We start from the raw sequence: 26,324 nt of genomic DNA, 5'->3' as shown, positions 1-26,324 counted from the left end.
ACCATACCTTCCCCTCCTTTCAGGCTAGCTATGCTAGCTGGCATAAAAGGTCATAGCCCTGCCTCCTCCCTACTGCCTTTGGGAAAGCTACTGCTGCATAGCTAAACAGAAGGGGGACATGCTTCTAGCCTCCCTTCACAGTATGGGCACAATCTGTCCCTCTGGTATCTGACCTATTTCACTCTATTTGGAAAAGGAAATACTACAGTACAGCACTGTGATTAAATGCTTTTTTTTTAAATGGCAACCATCATACTATATAAAATAAAATGGTTCAGATGAAATGTAGAGCTGGTAGGTCAATTAAATAGATCCTTTAAAGACCGTTGACTGGCAAAAGTTTAGCCAAGTTGGAGGGCTGTTGATACGAAACTTGCATAATTCCATACTTTTGTTTTCTGTTTTAGTATCTGACAAGGTAGCAAAAATCAAAAAGGTAGGGTGCCATAAAGGTCCTTTGACTTGGTAGAGTCCCTTATTATGAAATGTCTACATATAAAGATCAATGGGCTTAGTTCTTTACAGTGCCTGCAAAAGAACAAAATAAGAGAAATACAATGACCCTAAGTTCTGGTCCAAGATATAAAACAGAGCCAGAAGTTCACCAGCAGCAGTAGGAGTCAATAGGAATACAAATTGTTAAACAATATCCCCACTGTCAATATGTCATAAGCAGGGGCGGCTCTAGAAAATAGGCTGCCCCAGGCAGCGCGGTGTGCTGCGCCGCCCTTCCTCGGTCCCGTGGCGGGTCCCCTCTTCCCGCGGCTCCGGTTGAGCTCCCGCGGCAGGTCCACCGGAGCCCCGGGATGAGCGGACCTGCCGCAGGCATGACTGCGGGAGCTCCACCGGAGCCGCGGACCTCCCGCGGGCATGGCTGCGGACGGTTTGCGGGTCCGGCGGCTCCGCTTGAGCTGCCGCAGTCATGCCTGCGGGAGGTCCAGCCGAGCCGCGGGACGAGCGCCCCCTCCGCAGTCATGCCTGTGGCAGGTCCGGTCCTCCGCGGCTCCGGTGGACTTCCCGCAGGCATGACTGCGGCAGGTCCACCGGCCCAGCCTGCCGCCCCCTAGATTTGGCCGCCCTAGGCAACAGCTTGGTTTGCTGGTGCCTAGAGCCGCCCCTGGTCATAAGCAGAGTACATTCTTCAGGGATAAAAACACACAGCAAAACATATAAAGCAAAACCAGTATCCTACCCATCAGTCCTATGGTGACACTTGGAGGCTCTAATCTTTCCAACCAGGGTTGGATCCTCCCTTTGACAAAAGGTCATAGCAGTTTGCTGAATCAAAGAGAGGGCCCCTGAGTCTGTTTAAACTCATCCTTTTTATACACCTAAAGCCTTTGTTTCTCAGTAAAACCAGTCACTGCTCTTTTTTTCCCTCAGGAGGCTCAAGTACCAAAGGGCTGGGTATTTGCATGCATTGGCCCCTAGTGATTCTGGATTCCATAAGGAACACTGCCCCGAGTGAGTCAGGACAACACTAACTTTTGTGTGTGAATAATCTATGGGCTCTCCTCATCTGGCCCATCTCAGTATAATGGTCTTTGAAATTTTCATGCTTTTTGAGACCTGGCTCAAACATACAAGTAAGTTTGTTAAATATAATAGTCTCAGGTTCATCCTACTTTTTTGTTTACTGAATAACCTGCCAGGAACCATTTTAGTAACAATTTTGTTACATGTTTTTATTTAAAAAAATAATGAAAACATTTTAAAGTCAAGTTTTGGGTAAAACATTTTCATCTTGAATAAAGGGCATTTGTAGATGAAAAGAACTTACTTTTGCTGAGTTCTCATTCTGACTGTTGTGGGGGTAAACTATACTTTGTGTGCTCTCTGAACCTGCCAAAACAAAAAATCTGGGTCGATGTGGTGTCAAGATTATAAATACTTTGGTCTGACCATTCCCCTCTACCACCTCTGAGGAGAAATCTTTTGGGGAAAGGGCAGAGGGGACAGACGATCCTGTGGTGATCATCTTGCTCAATCTTCCAGGCACATACTCTGATGCAGAAGTGACCTTTGGTGCATAGAGTGGCCATGATCAAAGCCTCCAAACTTACATGTCCTCAGTAGTCATGGGAAAAGAAAGCCTAAAGACCACCAAGTTAGAGGGGTTCTCAGGGAGGGTTCACTTTTCCATATGGTCCTTCCCACCAGGCAGCACTCCGTAAAGGAGCCATACTACCATTGGCTAACTTCCATGTGACTATTGCATTTCTCATCTATCATGTCACTAAGGCGCCTATTATGCCAGCTTTGTGCCACTCATGACTTTACATTTGCTTTGTCCTACCAGAGTAATGGAAAGAAAATGTAATGGGGTTAAGGCTCTGGCCCAACATTTCACATTGTAAAATACCCCACAAGCAATGTAAAATACCCACAATCAAGTACCAGAAAAAGTAGAAAAGTAATCAACCTAAAAATCCTAAGCCATCAAAATAATTTTTTTTAAGCAGATAGAAATCTAGGAAGACTCAAAATATGAGTCAACACACATTCACTAAATGCTAGAAACAATTTGTCCATACCCACTAATTTGTAAATAGGCAGAAATGGATTGTTTTTTGCTGATTATTCTGCCTTTTAAAAATAATTGAGAGAAACTTCACATCTTGATATAAATCACATCACAAGAAAGACAAGGATTAAAATTAAAAAGTAATGTTTAGATCACATTCCTTTAATCATTAAAATAACGGACAATCCTATCCTAAACAGAGCAAGTGGACAGGACCAGAGCAAATGAGTATACTGGGTTTCCCAATTACCCAGACTGATACACATTAACCCATTGCTATGACCATTTGTCAATAGAGATGAGGACCATAAACTTGACTATATTGGAACAAAACCTACAGTTTTACAAGAAATCTCTAAACATGCACAATCAATCATTCCAAACCAGGCTCTCTTCTGTTATGTTCAAATTGAACTTCATTTTCTGGAACGATACTATAAATTCAGTACTTCAGCTTCACACCATTTTTTTTCTAATTTTGTTCTTTGCTCCATCAGTCTATTATTATGGTTGCACCCACTTACTTTCTATTATTGCAATTTTGAATTGAGCTTTAATTTAGGACAATCTTGAAAATATAAGAAAATTCTGCTGAGCACTTTTTTAAAATGAATTATTTCCCCATAGATATGAATAATCAGAGCAGCCTGGATTTTTGTCATGTATTTGTAATTGAAGAAAGCTTTGCTTAATTTTGTTAATTTAGGACAAGGTTCTTCCACTCTTATATTGATTAGTACTTACTCCATGAATAGTCTCTTTGAAGGAAACCATGTGGTTTTGTTTTCTGCTGTTGAGGTCAGTGGAACTACATATGGAGTAAAATATTACTTGTTGAGTAGAGGTGTCAAAACTGGGCCATTGGGGTCTGACTGCAGTTATTTCTTATGCAGAACTCCCACTCAAATCAGCTGAGTTTTGCTTGAATAAGAACTGCAGGATTTTCTTTGATCCTTTTGTTCTCACAGCATTTAAATTCTTGTCTGAAGTAGAAGTATGGTTTCTGAAGCTGAGCACACAACAATATAACTTATCAAGATGGAAGCTGGTGGTGATGTCAGTCTCACTTTTTACATATGCACACAGAGCAGTCTAAACAAATATAGGCTCAATGCAAAAAAGGTTAATCCTACTTGGATTTCTAAAGTGATTTAGAGAAGGCATTTGCTATATTAAGAAAAATTAAATTAATTGTATGCTAGGAAAGTCTCCAATTTAAAACAAAATACATTAATGAACAATTCAAGCATTTTTGTTTTAAAAGCGTTCTGCTAATGAATGCATTTGAAGTAAGCATTGTGGTCTCTGCTGAGCTCTGTGCAGATAACAGCATAAATAAAAACCTCCCTTTGACACAACTGTCAGTCTTTGCTTAGATGAGTATGGGGACTCAATTAGTTTATCCCCATAAAATATGGTCTTTTCAGGTCAGGATTGAAATGCAACGGTGTAGTGCAAGGCATAGTTACTAGGAGAACAATGAAAGCCTTTTTTGCCCCCAGTATCTCTTTGCTAAAGGAAAATTATTGTGGAGTTTTCAAAACTGTCATTAACAAGAAAGGAAGATATAAATGGATGGAACAGAAGCTCATTGTTTAAGCATACAGAACATTTTCCTTCAAATGTACAGAAGTTAACAAACTAATTTCTTATCCTTTCCTGCATCTGTTTGGAATTGGCAACATGGGTTCAAGTGGCAGTTTAGATGTCTAGTCTGGTTAGAAAATTTCAGATGAAGGTCTGTTTTTGCCAAAATAATTTGTCATTTTTAGCGTATATGCTCTATCCCATTGTTCTGCTCCCTTTAGGTAATTAAACTCAATTTTAGATAGCATTAGAGCTAAATTATGTTAGTAATTATAGTACAATGATAAAACCCCAGGCTATTGATTCTGGTGATATTTGTACTTATCTTTTATTCACCGTACTGTTTGAAAATGATTTATTACTGCCTCAGGCCATAGTTAGTAAAATGAAAGCTCTGAACTGAGAATATCCATTAATACCCTTTGGGGATCCGAAAGGCTCTGTCTTCTATCTTCGTCCAAAGATCACAAGTTACATGTGTGAGTGAATGTAATGAGAGAGGCTTTTCAACTTCATTTTTAACAAATAGCTTAGGTGTCATGAAATTCTTTTCAGTCCACATCTGTGCAAAAACAAAATCAGAGTGCAGAATGAAAAACAGGAGAGCTATTCAGAATGATCAGTAAAAGTTCTTATAATTGTGTTCATTTTGTGCACGCAAGGCCAGAGTTTCTTGTGTTCTCTACAGTGGTTTGTTTGTTTTTCTCCTGATCCTGGCAAATATTCATGTCTAATGTTCATCTCCCCAAAAAAATGTGACACATTTTAACTCTCATATTAAGAGGATCAGTCTGAGAAATTTGTTTGTATCTTCTACTGCTTAGATAAGGAAATATATTGTACTGATAAACAATTGTTTCTTCAGTAAAATTAATAACAGAATACTTACTCCAGGTGGATAAATAGGTATTAATGGGCAAGTAGGGACAAATTTTGCTAAGACTAAACATATTAAGCCTCAATAAAACTCATTCTCTTTAGACAGGAATATTCTTCGATTGTAGCTGAAGGCAGAAAAAGTAAATTTCAAGAAATATTTGTAAGAGATCAGGGGTTTTGTTCAACGCTAATTGAAATATAAGTGCCGTGATCTTTCATATAGGCTATATATTCAAATAAAAAATTATCTTATTCAGGAGAAAAATAAGACTGCATTGACTAGAGAATTGTCAGCAATAGAAACCTTTAATTAAAAATAACTGGAGTGCAAAGGGTATGCAAGCTGCTATTTACAGAGCACCAAGCAGCAGGGATATAGAAAATAAAAGAAATGAAAACATGAAAAAGTCCTAGATAAATAGATTGAACTCGAAGACTAGGGGCATATTTGAAAAACCAATAGAAACTCATCTTGCTAGGGGCTAAGCACATACATGGGGATGAGAATTAAGAGTGCTCAGCACCTCAGAGGATTAGACCTGCTTCATGTCTTAAAAGGGGTTTCAAAAACTCCCATAAAAACATAAGAATGGCCATACTGGGTCAGACCAAAGCTCTATCCAGGTCAGTATACTGTCTGCTGACACTGGCCAATGCCAGATGCACCAGAGGGAGTGAGCATAAGAGGTAATGATCAAGTATCAGAGGGGTAGTCGTGTTAGTCTGGATCTGTAAAAGCAGCAAAGAGTCCTGTGGCACCTTATAGACTAACAGACGTATTGGAGCATGAGCTTTCGTGGGTGAATGTCGTCATGCATCTGATGAAGTGGGTATTCACCCACAAAAGCTCATGCTCCAATACATCTGTTAGTCTATAAGGTGCCACAGGTCTCTTTGCAGGTAATGATCAAGTGATCTCTCTCTCTCTCTCCTGCCATCCATTTCCACCTCTGACGAACAGAGGCTAGGGACACCATTCATTACCCATCCTGGCTAATAGCCATTAATGGACTTAACCTCCAAGAATTTATCTAGTTCTCTTTTAAACCCTGTTATAGTCCTAGTCTTCACAACCTCCTCAGGCAAGGAGTTCCACAGGTTGACAGTGTGCTGTGTGAAGAAGAACTTTACCATTTACCATTTATTCCTACCCTTTGTTCCCTGTCTTTTAAGCAGTTCTCAATCCATGAAAGGATCTTCTCTCCTATCCCATGACAACTTAATTTACGTAAGAGTCTTTAGTGAGGGACCTTGTCAAAGGCTTTCTGGAAATCTAAGTACACTATATCCACTGGATCCCCCTTGTCCACATGTTTGTTGACCCCTTCAAATAACTCTAATAGATTAGATTTCCCTTTACAGAAACCATGTTGACTTTTGCCCAATAATTTGTTTTTCTCTGTGTCTGACAATTTTATTCTTTATTATTGTTTCAACTAATTTACCCGATATTGACATTAGACTTACCGGTCTGTAATTGCCAGGATCACCTCTAGAGCCCTTTTTTAAAGATTGACATTACATTAGCTATCTTCCAGTCACTGGGTACAGAAGCTGATTTAAAGGACAGGTTACAAACCATAGTTCTGCAATTTCACATTTGAGTTCTTTCAGAATTCTTGGGAGAATGTCATCTGGTCCCAATGACTTGTTACTGTTAAGTTTATCAATTAATTCCAAAACCACCTCCTCTAGTGACACTTCAATCTGTGACAATTCCTCAGATTTGTCACCTACAAAGGACGGCTCATGTTTGGGAATCTCCCTAATATCCTCAGCCGTGAAGACTGAAGCAAAGAATTCATTTAGTTTCTCCTCAATTACTTTATCGTCTTTAAGTGCTCCTTTTGTATCTCGATCGTCCAGGGGCCCCCTTGGTTGTTTAGCAGGCTTCCTGCTTCTGAAGTACTTAAACATTTTATTACCTTTTGAGTTTTTGGCTAGCTGTTCTTCAAACTTCTTTTTGGCTTTTCTTATTACATTTTTACATTTAATCTGGCAGTATTTGTGCTCCTTTCTATTTACTTCACTAGGATTTGACTTCCACTTTTTAAAAGATGACTTTATCTCTCACTGCTGCTTTTACATGGTTGACTTTAATGGTGCAATATTAAGATGTTCGCTCGTACAAAAGCTGTCTGCATATATGTAAACAGTTTTTTGTGTTTCTCCTGTGAGGTTCTTTACATAGACCTCTTATGCATACCTTTAAATTGTTATTCAATACATTTTATGTCAGCTGAGAGAGAAGATTAGAGATGCACTTAAAAACATTAATAACTGCTTTATATTTAAAAGTGGCTCCATGAGTTTTGTCCAAATTTTCAATATTAGTCTTTTTGGTATGAGACTACATGTGACAAATTGTAACCCAAAATAATGCGTTTGTGAAAGGTAGAAAAAGATTGAAAATAGTGATTAGAATAGAATGGCCAGGGTAATCTTTTGCAGTGAGAGTAATTAACAGTTGGAACAATTTTCAAAGGGTGATGCTGGCTTCTCCACCACTGGAAATTTTTAAATTAAGATTGGATGATTTTCTGACAGATTTGCTCTAGGAATTGCGGGGGGGAGGGGGGAAGCTACAGATATACCAGAGTAGCTAGTATATTTGAGGTCTGATAACCATTTGCATAAATCCCTTCATGCCACTATGGCAGTGTAAAGGGGATGCTACAATGATGTAAAGGAGTTAGAATATAAATGAGAAGTAGGCTTTTATTATTATATTTTGCAACAAAATTCAGATTCTGATTATTTTGTTAATTTCTTAACTGAACACAAGTTAAAAAAAAATCTGGCTCCAATTTTAAATGCCTCCGATATGTGTATTGTGAAGACATTCTAATATTCTGATTTCACTTCTTCTGAAGAGGATGACTGAATTATTGCAGTGGGTAAAATTAAGTGAAGTCAGTTTGGAATAAGTGAAAATGCCACTGCCAACTAAAAATCAACACAATGAAAAACTATTAGAGCGAAGGCTCTGCATAATTACATAAAGCTGTAGGCAGAGTTGATCTCATTTATTAGATGCTTGTTGCACCAGAAGAGTAGTGTAATAGAAGCTCATTTTGTAAAATGTACAGCAGGTCTTTAAATGACATCAGTGAAATTTGTTTAACTTTTTAAATGAGGGAAAATTCACTTTATCAAAAATTTTAATGTCATCTACTATACATCCTTGTCCATCATTAATTCTTAACTCAGTACTCTTTGCCATGATGAGACAGTTATGGAGTACATTAGGTGTCATATTTTATCAATGGTTTTATTAGACAGCATTGTTCGTAGATGTTGAATGAGACACAGAAACCACCGATAGCTAGTGAAATTCTCTACTGCACACTAGTTAGTTCTTTCAGAAACTCCTATCCTGGTTCAGTTGTGACCCTGGGAACACCTCAATGCGAACAGGCAGAGAACCACACTTATGATGTAACTCACATCAGGCCTGACACTCTCATTCCTCTGGCATGCTGATAATATATATCTCAAAAGTGTCATGTAAGGCAGGGGTTCTCAGACTTTTGTACTGGTGACCCCTTTCACATACCAAGCCTCTGCATGCGCCCCCCCCCATACATTAAAACACTTTTAAAATATTTAACACCATTATAAATGTTGGAGGCAAAGCGGGGTTTGGGGTGGAGGCTGACAGCTTGCAACCCCCCATGTAATAACCTCATGACCCCCTGAGAGGTCCCAACCCCCAGTTTGAGAACCCCTGTTGTAAGGTATTGTATGTAAACTGGTGACATGCTGGTCCTGAAAATAATTGTGTGATGTGCATACAGGTTGCGTACAAACGGTTATAGATGGGTGCTGAAAATAAAATGTTTGAGAGGCAGAGCTTAAAACCTAGCATGCCCTAGACCAGGGATCGGCAACCTTTCAGAAGTGATGTGCCAAGTCTTCATTTATTCACTCTAATTTAAGTTTTTGCATGCCAGTAATACATCTTAATGTTTTTAGAAGGTCTCTTTCTATAAGTCTATAATATATAACTAAACTATTGTTGTATGTAAAGTAAATAAGCTTTTAAAAACGTTTAAGAAGCTTCATTTAAAATTAAATTAAAATGCAGAACCCCTCGGACCGGTGGCCAGGACCCGGGCAGTATGAGTGCCACTGAAAATCAGCTTGCATGCCGCCTTCGGCATGCGTGCCATAGGTTGCCTACCCCTGTCCTAGACAAAGAAATGTATATTTACCTATCTGGGTCAAGCTCTGTAAACCAAAGGACAATGCAAGTACATGTAAATATAAGGTAAACAAAGCCATCAAGCTAAACAAGTGAAGGATAATTGAATAACCACGCTGGGGGACAGAATCTGTACCCCAGGGATCCTTTCTGGCTCTTCAGACAGGGGCACTGTACTTTGAGTAATAACAGGGGAGCAAAAAGATCTTTTTTGTTATCCTTTACTGAGGAGATACAGCAAACACCCTTGACAACACCCTTCAAGACTGTGAAAGTTGGATCTTCAGTTTGAAAGTCTGTGGATGCTGGTAATTTATGTAAGTAAAAAAACTGCTTATGCAAAGATTGTAATGTGCTAAGATTAAGTTTTAGTCACTGGAAAGTAGCTTTGTTTTATTTTATTTGTAACCAGGCCTCCCTCTTTTTCTCTTAAATCTCTGATCTTCATTATTTTTGTTTGTTATAAAGCCATCTCAATTCTGTGTATTAAAGTGAAGCATGAGTCTTTAACTAACTGAACAGGTTGATGTGTGCTCTTTCTCTTTGGAGGCAGCAAACTTAACAATTTCTGTGAGTGTCTAATGAAAGGGACTGGACAATGCAGGGAGAGCTCTCTGGGGAACTGGGGTTCACTGATTGTTAACTGCAAGGCAAAGCTCAGACTAGCAGAGTCTTTTAGAATTTGCTGCCAAGGCCAGGAACTGACACATAGTTGAGCAGCAGGAAAGCTCTCATTCTTATTAAAGCAGAGCAGTTTCACAGTCACAACAGTTCCCATGTGTCAGTATATAAACAGATGGGTAGTAGGCCCAGTCTGGAGAGGCATTCATCTGAAAGTTTGCTTTTTGAGGCTAAAAACCATGATACAGTATCATTATGCATTATTATAAATTAAAGATACAAACTTTCAGGAATATATCCTGGTCACCTTCTTCATGGAAACTATGGTCTCGTTCAAGGTAATTGGAATATAGTTGACATCATCAAAGTGAGTAGAATGGTAATTTCTCCACTTCCACTTTTATACAAATCAGAGTAACTATATAAAATGGATTTAATCTAGTATTGGTAACTCAAATCAGAATAATCAGTTCTTTACCAGCAAACCCAAAAGCAGACTCTCCATCTTTCTAAGAGAAGGGGAAAGCAGTCATTTGCATATTTACTGGCCAGGCACAAGTGTGGAGACTTTGGTAAGGAAGAAGGCAGCATGAACACAAGAAAACATTCAAAATAGTTCACCCAAAATAGTCAAAGATAGTTTGGCCTTCTCAAGGGTTTTGTCGTCATAGTTGTACATTTGATCTTTGCTGCCTTCTTGTTCCAGGCAAAGATCAGGATGACTTCACATTTAAGGTCACAAACTTTTGTACCAACCACTAACAAACAGATCAGATATTAAGCAAAGTTATTTTTCACAGAAACTCACGCATTAGCATTTACTTTTAGACTGAAAGTGACGACCTATTTTTTGACAAGCCAGGCAATATACTTTGGTTATTTCTGAGGCTGTGCTAGATATGATCAGAATTAAATATATCCAGGAGTTGTAATGAAGCCTCATGGGAGCAATATATTCTTGTGTTACAACACACTATTCCTAGAGCTAGCCTTTTGGCTTACATCTATCTGTATTAGGAGGTATTTAATTAGTTGTTCTATCATGTTGAATGAGTTAGCTGTTGTTTCATAGGGCAGGTCTACACTAAGGGCGGGGGTCGAACTAGGGTACGCAAGTTCAGCTACGTGAATAGCGTAGCTGAATTTGAAGTACCCTAGTTTGAACTACTCACCCGTCCAGACGCCGCGGAATCGAAGTCCGCGGCTCCAAGGTCGACTCCTCCACCGCCGTTTGCAGTGGTGGAGTACCGGAGTCGACCGCGGCGCTTCCGGAGTTCGAACTATCGCGTCCAGATTAGACGCGATAGTTCGAACTCCGAGAAGTCGAACTCACCGCGTCGACCCGGCTGGTAAGTGTAGACTAGCCCATAGTAACAAAACTATGTGAATATTAATCTTACTAAATTAATTATTAATTTTAAGCATGTGCTTAAGTGCTTTTGTGGACCTTAGATTTAACCAAATTGAACAAATGATTTTATGGGAGCGCCTAAAAAGCAATCTATGGTAATCCAATTACAAACTTGCGGTGGCCAGATAGCGATCAGATTTTTCAGGACTTGATTCCAACAAGAGACATTGTGGGCTTTTAAATTTTATGATGATTTCTTCTAAAGACTATATCGCTAGGTATACCAGAATACTTATTTATTACCCCTGCTATGGAGAATTCTATAGGGCATGAGGCATTATTTTACCAAAAATAAATTTAATAACTTGCATTGATAATTCATATAGCTGACTTAAACTAGTAACATGTTTTTATGAAAACTCCCACCAATTTATTCTTCATGACTTTTGCGAACTTTCAGGAGACATGTAGGTTTTGTAATAAAACATGAAAAAAATATCTAAAATCCCTGGACTGAGAGTTTAGAGCTCTCAACTGCATACTACATTTGCTAAGAAATAGAATAATTCATGTGCTCGTATCTTTTTCTTCAAAGGTCATATTTATATTTGTGCTCAGCCTGTTTAAGGTTTTCCTCCTGCTTTGTAAGATTCTCTTTTTGTGCATGGGGGAGATCAAAGTTCTATCTGTTTTTTAAGTTCATTGTTGAGCCAGGGTTACATGGGCAGCTTGGTGTGAGACTGAAGAACAACCCAGAGAGATGAAGGATGGTCTGTTGATTAAGGACAGGACTGATCAGGCGATCTGGGTACTATTCCTCCATCTACCACAGATATCCTGACTGACCGTTCAGAAACCACCGCCTAAAAGCAGTCATGATTAATTGTTGTGACTTTAGTCTCAGAGTAATTTGCAGTTACATCCCATGGTGGGTTTGGTGGCATAGTACCAGGATGTCCTGATCATACCTATGCTTGAACCAAAAAAAATCCATCTTTGTCCTGAAGCCAAGTTGAATATAAGGGGGCACCACAGACAACTAAAGATTTGGAAAGTAAATCTATGTATTGTAAAACAAGGTTTTCTGAATCTTTATAATTAAATTCATGTGCATTTCCCCAGTATTCTAGGCACATCAGGAATTCTTAGACAAAATAAAATTGCCTTGTGCATACTAAAGATTTACTCTGAATGATTTATAGACGTATGGTATATACCATAGTGCATATGCACCTTGATTATTAAATGCAGTAGAATCTCCTTCCTTTATGTCATACCTCATTAAATATTTTACAACTACAATTAATGAGTGAAGAGTCAATAGTTCCCTGACAATTTTGAATTGATTCATATTAAGTTCAATTCCTTTCTCTGGCAATTCAGTGTTCTTCCAAAATATGATAAAATCCATGGCAAGTATCAAGAAGCATTTGCAGAATTAATTTGATAGCCTGGCTTAGCCATGACAAGAATTTAACAAATAGCTACAGTAGCAAATCTAAAAGCCAGTAATAATTTTTAAAAATATATTTGTTTATCTTTTAAGTAAAATGTATTTTAATGAGTATTATAAGCTAAAGCAAGTGTGAAGATTCTATAGAGAAAAATGCATTTTTACAGTATGCTCTACCAGAGATAGTCTGTAGGCACACTTGGTGCTTAGTATGGCACTTGTAGATTCCATAGGTCTTACTGGATCTCCTTTTGCTCTGCCTTATCTAAAGCAGAGTAAACTGAATGCTCATTACAGATGCGTTTCCCACACTGCTCAGTTACAAAGCAGTTTGGGAGAAATAGGAAAATAGATTGGAGCAGGTTCCTTCTCTAACTCTCTAATCAGCCAGGAAGGGTTTAGAAGGGAGATGGATCTAATAGTACTTCCAACAGAGACTCAGAGAACCAAAAACTGATCATATTTAATCTAATCATTATATTATTAAATATTGTTTGCAAACAGTAAATTCACTAAACATTTTTTAGATACCAAAATTAATCATGAATTAATCTGAATTTGGTAAAGAATTTTGGTTGAAAAAAAAAACAAGAGGAGAAAACTGTTACTGAAATGGTTTGTTTCAACATTTTTTAAAAGAACCATTTTGACATTTTGTTTCAAAATGAAATTTTCAATACAAAATGTCAGTTCAAATAGACATTCAAAACATTTCATTCAGCCAGAACAAATTTGAGGGGTTCTGTTTCAGTGACAGAGAACTTCAGTTTCTGTTAAAAACAAACCTTTTTTTTAAATTTTTTTTACTGTTCAGTTCAGCTCTAATAATACTATCTTGTCATTGCCTGGGAATATTTTCATAATGATGTTGCCTATATTCATGTGGCCACTTGTGTAGGTTACATGGTGTTGTCAGTGATAGGGCAAGGTTTCCATTCTGAAGAGCTGCTACATGAAATAGTTCTATTAAAACAATGGAAACAACAAGAGATATGCATAAGTATGCAGGGGAAACAACAATAATCAACGGGAAGAGAAAATTTCTATTGACAAAGCATCATTTTTTTCTGAGTGAGCAGATTATATATGTTGCATTGTGTCTCTGTTTGTTACCATTTTTGCTAGGTTAGATGGTAGTGCATAAGCTGGAGTGGAGATCAGTGATGGAAAATTAGTTGAGGGAAGCAAATATTGAAGAGAATTTTTGAAGGAATAGGGTGCAGTCACTTGGGGACATAGTTAACATCAGTTGAAGTTAAAGGGAGTCTTTCCACTGACTTCAGTTGGCTTTGTATCAGGCTCTTGAGGCTCTAATGTGCAAGATATTCAAAGTTTCCAACTATCATTGAATCCAAGCAGTTGAATGCAATGGGAGCAACTCCTAGTGAAATCAGACGATTATATATAAGAAGAGGGAGGTAGTGTCAGGCTTAGGAGGAAGATGATAAAAGACATGGATCCATTAGTGGGAGAAGGACACAAGGAGCATCAAGGAGAGAGGAGGAATTCTCAGGGAGAAGGTAGATTTTTCCTGGTAAGTGACAGATCTCACTATTTATTTATGGTACACATAATAATAGTATATTGACCTTTTGTATTACAAATGTCACTAAAAATGACATTTCATAGTGACAATATTGATTTGCATTTCTTCCGTAATGCAAAGTTACAAAGTGATTAACTAACTACATTTTTGACACTGATAGATTCTAATTTCACATTGTTTATTCTTTAATATTAGAGTTTATTCTATTTAATACAAAATTTATAGAAAATAGCATGTATTCATTTACAGTGGAAAATGTGAAACCACAGTAAATTAAGTTAGTGATTCCTCCATATGTTTCAATTGACTTGGTTTAATTAACACATGGAATGTATTCTATTGTTACTGAGAAGTCTGTAAAATCTCACCATGTGAGAGGTCACACTCTGATAACCCCCTTGGCAGGAAAAGAAAGAAATTGTCTGTCTCTGTGCTGTACTATGCCTGACCTGACTGGTGGCTCTGGGCATTATTACAATAAATGAGTCTCCACAAAGCAACAGATGCTCTAGTCTTGCTGCTGTTCCTTCTCTGGCCTGCCCTGACCCATCATTACCTGCCCTTAAATGTTGGCAGTGAGGGATTTCTAGGAAATGACATCCATACTGGCTAGAAGATGTGCTCCGCCTGCATGACACTTCAGAATCCTGCCACTTCCTCTGCTCAATGGAACTGTTTTCATGCTGCTGCCAGGAAATCCTGTGCTGCTCTGATGTCTTTCCATTGAAAACTACTGCTGTGTCACACGCTGATTTAGGCAGAAATGAGTTAGACTAGCAGGCTCTCCCACACCATTCACCTTGCCAAAACAAAGCACAAATACTTCTTTGATAGGCTGCAATTTTATTTAAACCCCAAAATATTAATATGTTTCAATGTAACTGGCTATAGAACAGTTTTATTAGACATCTTGTCAGAAGATTCCTGAAACTAAAATTGCCTTTCTTTATAAAGCCTTCTGTCATTTGCTCCCTTTTCTCAACAGTCAGAAGAGATCTTTACCTAATGGGCTTTTGAATCTACCTGAAAGAAGCTGAGGTACAAGGCGACAACTAGTGATCCATTTCATATACATTTATTACCTCTCTTTCCCATTAGTGGTATTTATTTGCCTTCGTCCTTTAGAGCTGTGGAAGGAAATTCATGTGAGAATAGCAGTGGAACTAAATTTTTTTGGCCATCTGTCACTTTTGCCTCTCGCTCATCCCTCTTTTCCCAGCAAGAGATATGAAGGAAAAATATCTAGATTATTATCCCTTTTTCTAAAAAATCATGAAGAAAAGCAGCCAAGCCATTAATCCACTAGGCCTTTCTCACTCCTTACAAGAAACAGCAGTGTGTTGTTCTTGAATTAACTCACTAGCTTTCAGATAACCTAGCTTTCTCATTAGAACCTATCATGATTTTTGTGTCCTTTCTCCCATTTATGGGGCTAGCACTGCAGCTTAGTGGAACTCTACTTCTTAGTTCTGGAACAATTCTTAGAATCATAGAATACCAGAGTTGGAAGGGACCTTAGGAGGTCCTCTAGTCCAACCCCCTGCTCAAAGGAGGACCAATACCAAGACAGATATTTGACCCAGATCCCTAAATAGCCTCCTCAAGGATTGAATTCACAACCCTGGGTTAGCAGACCAATGCTCAAACCACTGACCTATCCCCCTCATGCAGTGAGCCCAGCAGAGATAACCATTTACCAGAGCTCCTGGACTATATTTTGTAATACAGACCCCCTACAATTGTTTGGGAGCCTGTGCACCAATTGTTTTGGTTTTGCCACTCCAGCCTCTAAGTAGCCACTCAAATTCCCCTTTTCTGTATCTCCGATCTACCAGCCTGAATATATCCATTTCAGTAGGACATAGAAGTGAACATGCTATTCATTGGGATGCATATGGGGTGAAAGTAACTTAAAGGACTTACCGGTACTCTGGAGTCCTTAGGAGGGGGTGGAAGAGGCATGGCCTCAACCAGAAGAGGCGGGGCCTTTAAATCTCTGGGATCTTTAAATCAGGATTTAAAGGGCTGGGGCTGTGGTAGCAGCAGCTGGGAGCCCTGGGCCCTTTAAATCACTATCGGAGGGGGCTCCTGGCTGCAGCTGCTACCCCAGGGCCCCAGGCTTTGGCGGAGCTTTAAAGGGCCTGGGGCTCCGCTGCAGTAGCGGCAGCTACTTAGAAAATCACACTATATTTATAATAGTTTTATTAACACAGTTGGCAAAATCACAAACACTCCAACCCAGCAAGGCAGGTAGCGATCATATCATACAGAAGGAGCTCAGCATCCAGATATTTACACGATCTCTTTAAAAACAACCTGAAGCATTAGTTATCTTCCTTGTCTTTCCCCTCACCATCATCACCATCTCCAGTGGTGGTCATCCTGGTATCTTGCACGGGCTACATCTCTCCCTCTTTAAGCACACTGGCTGGGATACAACTTTTATAATGTGTTATGCTGATATCACTATACCTGATGCATATTCAGCAGGGCTTTCAGTACCTTTTCCTCATTTGTAGTGCCAACTAATGTTGGGGAGCCCTTCTCTCATAGGTTATTAGTCCTTTTCCCTCAAACTTATTAGCATAATGTCAATTGGTTACCATGACATTGTTGTGCTCAGAGGTCATTTGATGTCCCTAACTAAAAATATCCCAACCTGTTATAAACTAGTATCTTGTGATTACCTACCAGCAGTTTAGCTATCTTGTGTTATCTTATGATCTGGGGTTTACTGTGGTTAGCTACCTACGCTAAGACTTTTGGGGGCCTTATCCCTTAATTAGTTTGGCTAAGCTATTGTCTTAAGGCTTGTAGGCACATTGCATTATTACCTTAACTTATACCTATGCCTCACCTGGAAAATACTTATAGGCTACAAATCCTTTCTCCCACTTAAATTCTCTGTTAGTACCCTTTAGCTAGCCAATGTCTTGCTTCATTAAAGGCTCACAGAACTCTTAATGGGCTGGAGTATCTGTACTCCAGTGTGGGCAGGATCTGTTTTAAAACTTTGTAGAACAAAGAACTCGTCAAGGTGAAGGGACATTTTCTTTCCTCTTTAAATCCAAACCAGCAATCATATCTCTTTGTGACATTGCCTAAAATGAGGTCACAGTTGAAGCTCAATCTATGGTAGTCCATATCTGCTATAAACATAGCAAGGCATCACTCATGATTTCAAACTTGATAAAGAGTTGCACCTTAAAAGACTAAGGCCAGTAACCTCATATTCTGAGTACCACTGTTTGTTTGGGAACCTCAGCAGAAGGACAATAAATCTATGAGATAGCAAGAAATGCTGTTTGCCAGAATCTAAACTGAGGGCCTCATTTAGGATAAGTAGCAGTAGGGGGTGCTTTTAACTTCAGGAAAATGATACCCTTTAAATCAAGTTTCTCTGTTTTGCAGAGAATCTGGATTTCATTCAAGACAACACAACAGCCTTTCCTGCTGTTTTGATGGAAAGCCTGCTGCAGTTTATAAATCAGAAATAACTTCACTGAGTCAAGCAACTCCCACGTCCCCTGCTCCACGTATCCAGTATGTCATTTAAGGAGGACAGAATTTCATCAATCTTCAAAATGTACAACAAGATAAAGTCCCAGTGCCTAATTCTCTATTTTGTCTCAAAACTTTTGCCCCAATAGATGAGAGGAAGTGCTGGTAAAGAGAAGATTATTCAGAGGATGTAATAAAATCCTAACCAAAGCCAGAAAGGTCAATACTTCAGTTATTTATAACAAAATGTGAAGTATTTTTATACTATAGTACATTACACCTATTTCAATGTTTTGATAGATATTTTAAACAAAATATTGTGATGTCAGTGAAGCTTTCTACTGCTGCTTCTTTAAGAAACCTGTTGCTTGAATTGTTTTCTCTCATCTCAATTTTTCAGCATAATTTACATTTAAAAAAAATTGATGTGACAGGTTCGATCACAGAAACCCCCTTGGGCTGCCAACTGATGTGCCAAGACTACTTCTGCCCCTGCTTTCCTGCCCTGGCAGCTTGGGACTTTAGTGCCCTGCCTGGTTTGAGCCAGACCTACTAGCCTGGTGCAAACCCAGACCCAGGTCTGAACCACGTCCCCTAACAGCTGCAGGCTTAATTGAAAGCATCTTTAGAAGTCTCTAACACTCGGATGCCCAACTCCCAGTGGGGTCCAAACCCCAAATAAATTACTTATTTTTGTACCAGAAATATATTTTTATAAACAGGTCTTTATTGTTTATCTCTTTTTTGCTACTTTTAGTATTTCATCTAAGAATAATTAATGCATTTTATACTTAAAAATGTGTATCATTTAGAAACAGTCCCAACCTCTTTATGCCCTCAGCCACACACTCCATCACCAGCACCCTCTTTCAGCAAAAGTTGGAGGCATAATCCATTTTCTATATTAGCCTCTATGATAGCACGCATTCTCATTAAGGCAGCACATCATTCATGTATTCATTCATGCACTTATACATATTAATCATTTCATAGTGAGTGAAATCCCTTTACAAGGAATCGAGCAATTTTTAAACATAGTTTTAAAAACACATAATTGACACTAATGGGTGCTTCAGGGCTATTAAGTTCCACAAATACATATTTTTTACAAATATTTACTTGGTGATTTACTCACAGGGGAACGAAGAGAGAGAACTGCTTAGCTTTTCCCCTGAAGAAATATTGTGCAAGATTCTGGCCCTTATAATGAGCTGGAGAAGAATTCCCCTGGCAAAAGAACAGCATAGTGTTTATGTATATGACCCTATGTTGCTCCCCCTCCCAATGGGCCCCAATATCAGGGGTAGAGCTGTGGCACAAGGAGGCAGATCAGGGACAGGAAGGGTTCTTTTAGTGCTCAGGACAATTGGGGATTCCGGGATGCAGAACAGTCCAGGTAAGGGTGTAATAACCATAATGCCAGTGCTTCTCTAACTCATGCTAGAAACTCAGCCCCCCTAACAGCCCAGACTCTATGCAGACGCTGGTGATGGGGTTTGGGGTCCTGGGCTGCAGTACTGCCCAGCAGGGCTTTGGCTTTCTGCCCTGGTCCCTAGCAGGTCTAACGCTGGCCCTGCTTGGCGGACCCCCTGAAACCTGCCCGTGGCCCTCCAGGGAGTCCCATACCTCTTGTTGAGAACCAGTGAGCTAGGCCATCAAGTTTATTTTTAAACTGTTGCTCATTATTAAACTTTATTTTAGTGGTTTAGTTATGAAGGGTAAATTCTGCCTTCATTGGCACTCATGGAATTTCACTGGGTTTGCTCATTCCTAAATAAATCATATAATTAAGGCAGAATGGCAGACAGAATACTCTTCTGCTATTGTAGTCTTATAACTCAAATAAGCATCAGCAAGCGTTATGCACACAGAGCTTGATTCTCATTCTCACCTGCTTTTACACTGGTATAACTCTATTGAGTTTGGGGGAGTTAGTCCAGATTTATATTGGTGTGCAAGCTGAATCTGGCCCATGGAATAGCTTACTCTTGTTCATTCAAATTTTCTGACCTTATGTAAAACTCTTGATATTATTGAAAGTTAGTTCTTGTATTGCATTTTGACATGTTTATCTAAGAAAATAATACTTTACATAGATATTTTGAATGTGTCAAATTTTAACTTGTTTGGCTCTCTTTTACAAGTCTGATAAGAAATTAACTATTGTATTATATTGCTATTTATTATTATTACTTTAGTAATTTATTACTTAATACTTTATTAAATATTCAGTTTTGCTTTTAATTCACTTTAGGGTTTTTTAAGTAATTAATTTTCATTGTCATTTTTTCAGGTAGGATATTTTCTGGCAGATATTTCAAAGAGCCAAGAATCCTTAACACAGGTAAGCCATTTTATTTATTATTATTATTATTATTATTCATTAGGTGTGCCCCTTATTAAGATATTACATCCCTGTTTCAACTTAAAAAATAGAAATGCAGCTTAAAAAAAACGTCAATTCATAGTTTTATAGAGCTTAAGGCTAAAAGGGACCTGTGATCACCCAGTCATCACTTTATAGAACCCGATAACTTATGTTTGGCTAAAGCATATCTTCCAAAAAGGCATCCAGTCTTGATCTGAAGACATCAAGAGATGGAGAATCCACCTCTTCCCATAGTAGATTGTTCCATCCTTACTAATAAAAAAAAGTGCCTTATTTCTAATTTGAATTTGTCTGGCTTCAGCTTCCACCCATTGGTTCTTGTTATGTATTATTCTCTCTCTGATTAAAGAGCTCATTCGAATCCAATATTTTACCCCCAAGAAGGTGCTTATGCACTATAATCAAGTCACACCTCAGTCTTCTTTTTAATAAACTAAACAGATTGAGATCTTCAAGTGTCTCAGTGTAAGTCATGTTTTCCAGCCCTCAAATAATTGTATGGCTCTTTTCTGCACCTTTTCCAATTTTTCAATATCCTTTTTAAAGCTTGGACACCAGAACTATTCACAGTATTGTAGTATTGGATTCATCAATCCCATATATAGAGGCAAAATTACTTCCGCACTCCTCTGTTTATACATCCAAAGATTGCATTAGCCCGGGGATCGGCAACCTTTCAGAAGTGGTGTGCCGAGTCTTCATTTATTCACTCTAATTTAAGGTTTTGTGTGCCAGTAATATATTTTAATATTTTTAGAAGGTCTCTTTCTATGAGTCTATTTTATTTATATATATTTATATATATATAGATATAGATATATAGATATATAGATATATATAAAACAAACTATTGTTGTATGTAAATAAATAAGGTTTTAAAAATGTTTAAGAAGCTTAATTTAAAATTAAATTAAAATGCAGAGCCCCTCAGACTAGTGGCCAGGACCCGGACAGGTGTGAGTGCCACTGAAAATCAGCTCGCGTGCCGCCTTCGGTGTTGGGATCAAGGAGACGCGGAGTCAAGAGGTTTGTTAAGCAGGCGTCCCGAGCTCTCTTGAGCTGGGTTTTTATTAGTAATTAGATCAAAGAGCATGAGATCATAGTTACTTGTAACATATTGATTGGTTCCCCCACAGCCATCTCCCTTTGTGCAATATATCATGAATGGTGAAGAGACTACGTGAGCTATTAGAGAGGCTACGTGCGCTATTGCCTAGTCTATGCTTAATCAATAACCTGAGCATTGCTTTACCTTAAGCCAGGAGTAAATGTAATAAACACGTGTGTGGTTTGCCAGCACAGCATGTTTCACTACATCTCCCCCTTTTTGTTTTTAAGCAATTTGCAGGCATAATGAATGCTCTGTTTTGTATTAAGTCGTTGCCAAGGGCAGCCGTGGACAAATAGGCTAATAAGTGAAGGAATACACTGTAATATGCAGCAACAAACTATTAATCCTGCAGCTATAACAATAACATATGCAAACATTTGCTTGTTCATCATATAAGTGTATGTTGAAGTCAGGGATGGGGTTGCTCAGTCCCTGATGCCACGCCATCCTTGTATGGTCGAACGACGTGCAGGGACCCAGAGCGGGCCGCTTGGTGTTGATACAGCTGCGTAACCGCGCCCCCAGGTGATTAGTGGCACAGGTCCGATCCACTCCGGGCCAGGTAGCTGACGATAGGTTACCTTTGGAGCAGGAAGAACCTGATAATGCCGTTGTGCCCTGGTGAAAAATTGAGAATTGAAAGGTAATAGATTTAAATGATTGAGTGTAAACAGTACTTGAGCCAGCCATTCTTCCTTTTCTGTCAGGCTGCCGACAATTCCCTTTTTGTTTTTGAGAGCAGTTTTTAATGTGCGATTAGCTCGTTCTACAATGGCTTGTCCTTGGGAATTGTATGGGATGCCAAAGGTATGCGTGATTCCCCATCGCGTGCAGAACGCTGCCATCGCTGAAGAGCAATAGGCTGGGCCATTGTCAGTTTTTAAAGCTGATGGCTTTCCCATCACTGCAAAGGAACGAATGAGGTGATTACAGACATGTTCGCCTTTCCCTTTTTGTGGCGTTGCCCATATATATCCAGAATAAGTGTCTATGACTACATGCAAATAGGACCAGGAGCTAATGGTGGGAACCGAGTGACGTCCATTTGCCACAATTGGTTGCACCTAGCCCCCCGATAGCGGGGCCTGCGAGGTTTCCAGTACATTCAGGGCACTGCTGAATAATCGCTTGTGCATCAGATAGTGGTATGGAAAATTGCTTGGCCAATGCCCTAGCATTTTGGTGATGTAAGGAGTGACTTTCCATAGGAGAGCAGGAAAGCCTTTAAGGTGTTATCAGCATAGGCATTGCCTTGCGAGATTTCTCCGGGAAAGGCTGATGACTTCTAACATGTGCAATAAAAATAGATGTCGGTGCCGTAATATCAGTTGTAGGGAAAGAAATAAACCAAGCAAATTATTATCCAAAGATGCAGTAACACAACTAGAAGCAATATTACTAACAACATTTGCAGCATACAAACTGTCTGTTATGAGGTTAACCGGTTGATCAGAAAATGTGTTAAAGGCAAGAATTAATGCAGCTAGCTCCCGCTGAGGAGAGCGTTAAGGTAAACTGGGATTTCCACTGGTCATTTTTCTTCCAAGCGACCACCCCTCTAGAGGGGCCACCATCGGTGAAAATGGTAAGAGCTTCTTGTATGGGAACAGGAGATACCAAGTAAAATACTTTCAGTGGAATATGCTGAGCAACTTGGAGACGAGGATCCTGGGGAGTATGGTGACCCAACATAATTGGCTAGGGCTATTTGCACCTCCTCCGAGTGCATACATGCAACTTCCCAGGTGGCGATGGGGATGGGGATAATAATGTTTACTAAATCCATGGCAAACAAGTTTAGTGCTCGATTGCGTCCTTTAGTGATTAATTGAGCAAACATTCCAGACAATGGGATGAGTGTGTTTTTGTGTGTGTGTGGTAAATACATCCACTCGAGGATAAATTCTCTCTCACTTGTATGTTGAAGTAATGCCCCCATGAATTGCTTAGTGTCCCCAAGAATGATTAAGGACGGGGGCACGTCAGGTACTGCTCTATCTACCCATCTTTCTGCCATGGCTTCGTTGACCTTATGCACTACCTCCTGTTGTTCGTTTGTTAGTGATATTATGTCTCCCGGTTGCTTTCCTAATTTTAGGGCATTAAACAGTGGAGTTAGCATAGATGTGGGAATCTTGTAATATGGTCTTATCCAATTTATGGATCCCAGAATTTGCTGTAGTACTACATATGTTAATTTTTTTGGCAAGGTAAGTTTTGGAAGTATGGGCATGGAGTATGCTGCAAGCATTTTATGACCTAAATATTGAAAAGGTTCGGCTTCCTGTATTTTTTCCGGGGCTACTACCAGACCCGATTGACTTAAGATATCAGTTAACTCACTTTTCCATGTGGTGGGTAGGGGCCTACCGGCTATTAAGATATCATCCATATAATGGTATACAAGTAGCTTTTTGAACTTATTTCTGAAAGGCTGAAGAGCAGTATTTACAAAATACTGACACATGGTAGGGCTATTTAACATGCCCTGGGGTAACACTTTCCAATGATAACGTGTTGTGGGTTGGGCGTTGTTCAGGACTGGCACTGTGAATGCAAAATACTTTCTATCCTTTTCCTGTAACGGTATTGTAAAGAAACAATCCTTTAAATCAATTATTGCTACCTGGTAGTCATAAGGGATTAAATTTGGATTGGGGAGGCCACACTGCAGGGGGCCCATTGGTTCTAGTATTTTATTAATTTCCCGCAAATCGTGAAGGAGGCTCCATTTTCCTGATTTTTTCTTAATTACAAAAACAGGAGTATTGTACGGGCTTGTAGTATGCTCAATGTGTCCATCTTTTAATTGTTGCTCAACTAATTGCTGCAAAGCTTCTAATTTGTCTTTAGGTAATGGCCATTGTTCTACCCAGACTGGTTTATCAGTTTTCCACTGTAACGGAAGAGCCTGAGGCTTACTCATCTTCCAAAACCAGTTTTGCCCCTATCTGTTCTAACAAATCTCTTCCCCAAATGTTAAACTGTAAAGGCAATATGCAGGGTTGAATATATGCTATTATGGGGCCTTGTTCCTGGATTTTACCGGTAACCATTGAGAGCTCTTTTTAGATGCTTGGCTTCCTCCTACCCGAATAGGGCTATCTCAGAGGGCCATTTAGGTTCCCAATCCTTTTCAGCTATGACAGAAACATCCGCCCCTGTGTCCAACAAACCGGTCAGCCACTTACCTTGGAGGTTATACTTACGTTGAGGTTTGTGCAGGGATATTCGGTGTACCAACGCCGCCACCTGTGGGTGAAAGGAAGAGTCGCTGTCGCCTTCAGTGCGGGTGGATCCAAAACCTCCTGTACGTGTTACCTGTGATTTTTCTCCAGGGAGCTCATATGGCAACAGTATCATTTGTGCCCAGGAGTCCCCTCGTCTTAAAGTAAAAGGCAGGTGACTCCAATACTGAACATATATTTTTCCCTGATAATCAGCATCAATCACTCCTGGAACTACCATAATTCCTTGTTTACTTGCTGATGACCGAGGGAGTATAATGCCCACCGTCCCTTCAGGAAGGGGCCCTTTTAGTTGAGTAGGCATTAAAAGAACTTCCCCCGGTAAGAATGAGGATTTTTCTTCTTGATTATACAAGTCTATTCCAGCACTGCCGGTCGTTGCCGGTTGCGCTCTAATCAATTCTTCCGCCCCCGTTGTTTTTCCGGGGCCCGGGGAGGGCCCGTTCACTGGTTTCCCTGCCCTAGTCCTGATCGACATTGATTTGCCCAATGATACCCCTTGTTGCATTTAGGACATTTTTTGGAGGGCCTACCCCCTTCCTGGGGCCTTCCTTTATGTGCTCCCCCTCCGGGTGCCCTACACTGGCTTTTAAAGTGTCCCGGTTTTTTGCAATTAAAACAATTTCCTGCTGGTTTATTACCTTGTCTTATAGCCCCTGCCAAAAGAGCCATAGCGTGGGTTTGACTACCGACATCAGCCTGAATCATGTCCGCTAAAGTGTACGAGGGGCGATGTATTATAGATTGCAGTACCTTCTTGCAATCAGCATTAGCTTGCTCATAGGCCAGTCGCTGTAAAAGCTCTGTCTGTGCCTCCTCGTTATCGACCTGCCGATGTACTGCTTCCTTGAGCCTATCTATGAACTGCGGATACGGCTCTGTAGGCTGCTGCCGGGTGGCTGTGAAAGACCTAGTCGGTTTCCCACTTACGGGAACCCTTCTGAAAGCTCTCATAACACTAAGTTTAGTACGAATATATGCATCTGGGTCTAACTCCAACTGTCCCTCTATAGTGCTAAATTGGCCTGCTCCATAAATCTGGTCAGGCGTGGCAGCTGGGGTTGAGTATCCCACAGCAGCTAACCTAAACTCACTGTCCCACACCATATACTGGGCGGGGGTCAGCACCATAAGTACTAAGTCTTTCCAATCTTGTGGAGACTTAATGTAGCCATTTCCAATTCCTTCTAAGATGCCTGCCACGAAATTAGACCTAATGCCTGTCTCCGTGATAGCTTTCTCACTTCCCTCAGTACTGTATCTGTCTGACGGCATCGCCCTGTGCATCGACTCCTGCCGCTATAGGCATTAACATGGGCAACTCCTCCCACTGATGTTCTTCCTCCAAATTCAATTCTCACGGACGCAGCCCCACGATTCCCGGAAACAAGGCTGATCAGTTCCTTTATCAACGGGGATCCGAGGCCGCTGCCCGTATCCGACACCGCAGGCGCTGGTGGTAGCACCCGGAGGCGGTGTCGTCAGCGGGCGGCAGTGAGAGACGCCTGTGGCCCCAGTTTTCCACTGCCTCAGTACAGCGCTGCCACATGAGCAGGTGCTGTACTGCTGCTCTCGGTTTCTCAAAGAGCTGTGTTCCTATCTTTTGCCAATCTTCTTGCTGCAGGGACCCCTCTTCGGGATACCAGGGGCATTGACATTCTATTTCCTTAACAAAATCCTCTACATGCCGCAGCGTAACCACTGGGCAACCGCTCCCTCAATGAGCTTAAATAATTCCTTAGCATGAGCCTTTTGTGGCACTGATAAATCGCTCCCCATACTCACGAGTGGCTGTTTCCAGCGGGTGCACCTAGACTATTCCAGTCGGATGAGCAGGGGTCCTCGGGATCCGGTGAATCACGTCGGGTCACCAGATGTTGGGATCAGAGTCAAGAGGTTTGTTAAGCAGG

The 26,324-nt window shown here is 40.0% G+C and overlaps 1 protein-coding gene across 1 annotated transcript in view; it reads right to left on the bottom strand.

Moving 5' to 3' along the window:
• The window catches only part of LOC120406162, a 41,195-nt gene extending 16,096 nt beyond the window's left edge, over positions 1-25,099 (bottom strand). The window contains exons 1-3 of the mRNA XM_039540536.1: positions 24,376-25,099; positions 21,907-22,070; positions 21,748-21,784 (exon numbers count right to left, since the gene is read on the bottom strand). Of these exons, the coding sequence (XP_039396470.1) occupies positions 21,748-21,784; positions 21,907-22,070; positions 24,376-24,922 (748 nt within the window). The 5' untranslated portion in view covers positions 24,923-25,099. The remainder of the gene's footprint in view (positions 1-21,747; positions 21,785-21,906; positions 22,071-24,375) is intronic.
• Between the last annotated feature and the right edge of the window lie 1,225 nt (positions 25,100-26,324).

The sequence above is a fragment of the Mauremys reevesii genome, linkage group 5, assembly GCF_016161935.1.
Source record: "Mauremys reevesii isolate NIE-2019 linkage group 5, ASM1616193v1, whole genome shotgun sequence".
Lineage (NCBI taxonomy): Eukaryota > Metazoa > Chordata > Testudines > Geoemydidae > Mauremys > Mauremys reevesii.
The sequence above is the reverse complement of the archived record's forward strand: the minus strand, read 5'-3'. Positions and strand labels throughout refer to the sequence as shown.